Here is a 6,144-nt window from a genome sequence, read left to right on the forward strand (position 1 = left end):
ATTTCCTATTTGTAGGACCCTCTTAAATATGGAAAAACTCATTGAAAAAATAATATAATACAAAATTATCGGAAGAAAAAAAAAGAAATTTTTTGAAAACATGATAACGCTGGGATTCGAACCTGCGTCCCCTCGCCCCTGCCGTCAGTTACTAGTCCCGTGTCCTGACCACAGTACCACTAGAACACGAGAAGCCGGACACAATTTCTCTTCAAAACTCCTCTTTCTGTAAGCTGTCCAATAGAACTTTGAGGGGCCCCCTGCTCCCCCTAATTCATCTATAAAAATTTCCTGCAGCAGATATGTTTGGACCATAGACCCCTACATAAGGTTTGAGTTTGAAAATTATAACTTAATATTCAAGGGAGTTAGACGGCTTCGAAATTCGAACCCCACCCCGCCATTTTTTTTATTTATTATATGTTTATTAATATTCCATTATGCGTTCTTTAACAAACAAAGATGCACAATTTTACTCTTAGTACACCTTACGCATTAGAAACTGTCGAATATATTGTAAAAATAATTTAAAACAATGGAAATAAACCAATTTTCCTGGATTTTTCCAGTTTTTACCCATTATTCGCCATTTTCTCAAATTGAAAATATTATTTCCTATTTGTAGGACCCTCTTAAATATGGAAAAACTCATTGAAAAAATAATATAATACAAAATTATCGGAAGAAAAAAAAAGAATTTTTTTGAAAACATGATAACGCTGGGATTCGAACCTGCGCCCCCTCGCCCCTGCCGTCAGTTACTAGTCCCGTGTCCTGACCACAATACCACTAGAACACGAGAAGCCGGACACAATTTCTCTTCAAAAGTCCTCTGTCTGTCAGCTGTCCAATAGAACTTTGAGGGGCCCCCTGCTCCCCCTAATTCATCTATAAAAATTTCCCGCAGCAGATATGTTTGGACCATAGACCCCTACTTAAGGTTCGAGTTTGAAAATTATAACTTAATATTCAAGGGAGTTAGACGGCTTCGAAATTCGAACCCCTACCCGCCATTTTTTTTTATTTATTATATGTTTATTAAAATTCCATTATGCGTTCTTGAACAAAGAAAGATGCACAATTTTACCCTTAGAACGCCTTACGCATTAGAAACTGTCGAATATATTGTAAAAATAATTTAAAACAATGGAAATAAACCAATTTTACTGGATTTTTCCAGTTTTTACCCATTATTCGCCATTTTCTCAAATTAAAAAAATTTTTTCCTATATGTAGGAGCCTCTTAAATATGGAAAAACACATTGAAAAAATAATATAATACAAAATTATCGGAAGAAAAAAAAAGAAATTTTTTGAAAAGTTGCTGAGATTTTGCTTTACATTTCTGAGAGTTCCCGTTCGCGAGTTTTTCTCATGCAGTGAGAATGTCGTTTTAGTTTTATCAACGGATGAGCTAGTTGCCCTATTTCATCTGGTTGACCAATTAGTTTATGATTATAGAACTCATGTAACAGAAAAAAAAAGTCATAATCGTCGTAATCAAAGCAAACAGAATAAAATTAGGCAGAAAATTTAAATTTTTGTTTCTTTCAATAAGGTTCGAGAAATAAGATTTAAATGTTCTAATTTTATAGGACTATGAAGAATGAACCTCGTTGAAGAAATCCCTCGTATCTTAGGAATTCCTTTAAGAAACATTAAGCAGTATGATTGTGATGAAGCTATATGCTTGGTTAGTTTTTTTTCCACCCACAAAATGTTAAAAATAGTCACGGAACTAATTTAAACTTTTTGTGGTATACCATGCATATTGTATATTCTACTGCGAATCACATTTTTATATCTCAATCGCAAATATAGTAATTTTTAATAATGTGAAGTATGAATACTCAAACCAAATCTTAGATTCTATGTTATGTAGGTTTTATAATTCTGTATACGGCTCTAATAATGCAAGTTTAGTTATTTAGAAAAAGAAATGTAAAAAATTTTAACTTTCTGTTGTTCTATTAAATTGTATTTTGTTTAAATTCAAATATGTTTATGTTCAAATATGTTTAAATTCAAATATGTTAGAATTTATTTGGCTATTTTTAGTAACACCCATTTCATTGAGTTTTTTTTTCCAATTTAATTTGGTTTTATTCATTTTTTTTCAATGTCCTGGACGAGATAAGTTTTTTTTTCAGTAAATATCCCTAACTATTACAAATCCAAAATTTCTTGACAATCTGGAAAAAAAACTTGTTTGCTATATTTTCCCTTTTTCTCAAGAAAAACCCTCTTTTAGATTGTCATTTGATTATTGAGCCCACATTGTATGGTGAAATTTTTTTTGTTTTGGTAAATTCTTTTACTCTTTACAGTTGAAACCATCAGTTTTGTCTCACCTGGTATACTACTTGCAGCTATGTAATTGATTAACTTGTTCTCAGTCAAAAATTTTTGCAACAAAAATTTATTCAGCTAACTTTATTTTTGTTGTAAGAGACAAATTTTCGATTTTTTAAAACCAAGTTTTATTTGCTAAGTTGAATAAATGAAGTTTATGATTTTTGTGAAGTATGACAAATTTATTGATATAATATGCCAATAATACATACTTTTTTGATTATGCTACTGAAATTAAACTTAGTTTTTTATTTTTTTAAAAAATTTCTTTAAAATATGTTTTATAAAATAATTTTTTTATAATCAGATTTACAACATTGAAATACTATGTTTCATAAAATCTACCTCTCTTTTTTAGTAATTTATTAAATACCACCCTTCTGTGTTTTTCACATTTTGTAATAATTATGAAGCAACAATACTGTGAATTCTGTTTTTTATTTAATTACTTAAATCGGGTTGGAAGATTCGACAAAATAATGATAGGTGGATAGTCGAAAACCCTTTGAATGTGGTAATCATTGATAAAGAAAGGACAGTAGAAAAAAGTGAATTTTTATTTCTGTGTAAAAAGAACCTTTTAAAGAAAATTTTTTTTCTATTGTTTTATGTTGTGGACACACTTTTTTGTTAGATTCAGGTAAAAGATACAAAAATTATTTTAAAAAATTATGCATGAAGAATGAGATAAAAGCACATATATTGCTAGTTTTGATGTAATAAACGTGTGTTCAGTTAGAAAAATTATATGATTATAGTCGTTACACGTTTATAGTCACTGTCCACTGCAATAAAGTTTCTCATTCAAACTTTTTATTCTTTCACAGGAAGGGACACCAGATGAATATATACCAGATTTTTTTTTACGATCTCAGAAAGCTCTCGTGTATCTGAACGACTTCATCACTGGATTGATTTAACTCTTGGTTATAAATGGTCTCTTAAACAAATGGATTTGTTTTGGGTGTGTTGAAAATCGTATTCATTTTCTGTACTGTGATTTTTAAGTAGCTTTTAGACATATCACTATCCATATAGATTAGTTTTTCAGGTAAAAATTAAAATAAATAATGTGAGAGAAGTAATTTTTTTTATTTCTTATTAATTAGATTATTTATTAATAATTTAAATTATTCTTTTATAATGGTTTTAATTTAGGTGGGGAAAAAAAACAAACATGGAAACGTCAACTTAAATTTTTTTTTTTTTTTAAATCTAATAATATGGCAGATATTCTTGCATTTTGAAGGGGGGAAACACACTAATAATTTCCTTTTAAGCAATTTTGTTAATTCTCATTGCATTAAAAGAAAATCATAAAAAGTTGTGAAATCCATAGCAGTAACTACCGGGGGAAAAAAAAGATTGAAGCGAAATTACGCGAATCGGGTTCTTCGAAAAAGGGTTACTAAATGCGTGTTTTCATTTCAAGAATCAGTTGCTGTAATAAATAATATCAAATTAGTAATATAGGATTTTAAAAACTATGTGAAATCAAAAGTAATAACTAAATAAAAAAATTACTAGCATGAAAATTTCTGCTGAGAAGAAAACCAAAATTATTTACTTCCTAGCAGAAAAATCTTTTTACAAGAACTCGGTATTGTTCTGTGACAATATGCTAATACTAATAATAAAAATATACTAATGGATGCCACAGGGGAGAAAAATATCACCCATTAGTATATTTTTAAAATATGTTAAAATGCAATCTAGTTAATTCCTACCTGAAAGATTACGTATCTTATGAAACTGAAGCTTTACTTTAAGTTTAAATCATTTAAGCTAGTGTATTTTATTTTTCTTGGCGGAAGAGCTTTTAAAAATCAAAATCAGGTTTAAAATGCTTATAATTAGAGATAGGTTACTTTAATATTTCTAAAATGATTTTCATCCTATGTAATTATTTAGAATTAAAACTTACTATTTATTCCACTTGACATTTTTTTTTCTATTTATACTATGATATAAAACTCATTAAGCATTACTATTTTTGTTTCCAGGGAATGTATGAAAAAATATTTGAGAGAAAGGGGTGATATAGTGCTTGTTATCCTGCATGCTAAAGTTGCTCAAAAATCATATGGCAGTGAAAAAAGGTAAAAATGTTATTTTTTTCTTTTATAAATTAAAATTATAGTTAAACCTGTATATCATGAGCTTCAATTACATTTGTTTTTCTAACAGTGAAGGGGGGGGGGAGACTCCTTTTGATAGCCAAATATTTTATTTCACAAAATATTTATAAAAGGTTTAAAAGGTTCTTATTTTTTGTTGAAAAATTTGGTTATGTCAGAAAATTTGGCTATGTCAGAAGTAACTGTTTTTTGAGGCAAATACGTGCTTTATAAAATTTAAAAGGCCAACACAGTTATTATTTTGGTGAAAATGTTAAACAAATTACCGTTTTCATTCACTAACATATTTTTTTGCTTTCTCTTTGAATTTGTAATGTAGATGTATGACTGTAATTTTATTGCTTTTAAAACTGTTGACGTACAAAATCATGCATATTTAGGTTTTTTTGCCCTCCCCCATCTGTCTATCTACTTGGAGATGGTTGGAGGAAAAAACAGGAGCAAATAGTTCGAGATGGTGAAAGTGAGCAAGGCTCTCAATTATGCGCTTTCATTGGGATTGGAAATTCTGATCAAGAAATGCAACAGTTAGATTTCAATGGCAAAGCAAGTACTCATTATGTAAAAACTTAAGTCTTTTTATTTATTGATTTACTTTTCTTTTTTAATGTATATTTTATAAAATTTACATCATGCTGCTTTTCATTTTTCTTAAATTTAAGTAAAATTTTTAAAACAAATAGAATGTTGGCACAACTTTTATCAGAACTTAAAAACAAGGCAATAAGTCTAGCTTATTCTTAATATAACTTTTTAAATTATTTCAAGTATTGGTGGAGAAAAACTTAACCTTTTTGTTACCAAGCAAAAAGTAACAGTTTTCAAATTCAATGAAAATTTATGAATAGAAATTTATAAATTATCAGCATATAGAATTGAAAGATTGTCTGCGTGCTTATTTTTAATATCATTTAACATTTATTTAACTTAGTATTATTAACGAACATTGATGTTGATCAGGTTCATTCGTGGATCATCTAGTTCAATAAAATAAATATTTGTGAATTGTATTTATTGAAATATTTAATGAACAGGAAATTTTTTCCTGTGACCAGATAGCTGATAAACTGAAGTGAATAATCCACTCACAGTTAAAGAGGAGTTTAGTGTATAGTAAAATAATTATTATAGGGTAAATTTTGAATGAAAACATAGAATAAGAAAGAGCAAAAAACACAATTTCTTTTCTATCACTATTGTGTAAAAATGTTGTTTCTAATGTCACTTGCCACACGAGCAAGCCTGTTGGGTGAAACCGAGCAAATTTAAGGCAGAGCTGTGTAAAAATTGTTCACATGATTCAAAAACACAAGTAATTTTAACAGAATTGATATCATTATTTTTTTCATTCCATTTAATTTTGAAGAAATCTTTAAGTTAAAAGAAAAATGGTATTGATTTCTATTTCATTTATGCACTGATTTTGCTCTAGATGTTGGAAAATTCTATTGATTTCATGGTCTTTTGTGTAGTTAAAAAATTTTACTTATTTATTATAAACCATGATCTTATTTCGCATTGAATAATTTTGTTAATTGAATACTGTTCTATTCAAAGTTTCAAGGGGTATTTGTAACGTTGTTAACTGTTTTAATAAATTACGTAAAATATTAAACAAATTTGTCTTAGACAATTCGAAGCAGGTTTCTGGAAA

At 28.3% G+C, this 6,144-nt stretch overlaps 1 protein-coding gene across 2 annotated transcripts; it reads left to right on the forward strand.

The window, feature by feature from the left end:
- The first annotated feature begins 1,402 nt into the window (after positions 1 to 1,402).
- LOC147817082 (suppressor of hairless homolog) lies at positions 1,403 to 5,042 on the forward strand. Of its 2 annotated transcripts, XR_015430228.1 has the most exons (4): positions 1,410 to 1,693; positions 3,180 to 3,316; positions 4,356 to 4,451; positions 4,909 to 5,042. XR_015430228.1 is itself a non-coding variant. In XM_087154537.1 (3 exons), exons 1-3 carry the CDS (start codon positions 1,668 to 1,670, stop codon positions 4,949 to 4,951), a joined length of 165 nt encoding a protein of 54 aa, XP_087010663.1. In that variant the 5' UTR covers positions 1,403 to 1,667; the 3' UTR covers positions 4,952 to 5,042. The 2 variants fall into 2 exon arrangements, 1 of the variants encoding a protein (XP_087010663.1); XM_087154537.1 differs by lacking the exon at positions 3,180 to 3,316 and having other exon boundaries at positions 1,403 to 1,693.
- The last annotated feature ends 1,102 nt before the right edge of the window (positions 5,043 to 6,144 follow it).

The sequence above is a fragment of the Parasteatoda tepidariorum genome, chromosome 1, assembly GCF_982258835.1.
Source record: "Parasteatoda tepidariorum strain Cologne lab strain chromosome 1, Ptep-v5.0, whole genome shotgun sequence".
In the NCBI taxonomy this organism is placed as follows: domain Eukaryota; kingdom Metazoa; phylum Arthropoda; class Arachnida; order Araneae; family Theridiidae; genus Parasteatoda; species Parasteatoda tepidariorum.

Bases quoted from the DNA above. Each gene is read 5' to 3' on its own strand.
- LOC147817082 (XM_087154537.1), top strand. From the start codon at position 1,668: ATGATTGTGATGAAGCTATATGCTTG. The intron at 1,694-4,355 runs GTTAGTTTTTTT...TTTTGTTTCCAG, and splicing joins GTGATGAAGCTATATGCTTG to GGAATGTATGAAAAAATATT. The intron at 4,452-4,908 runs GTAAAAATGTTA...ATCTACTTGGAG, and splicing joins TCATATGGCAGTGAAAAAAG to ATGGTTGGAGGAAAAAACAG.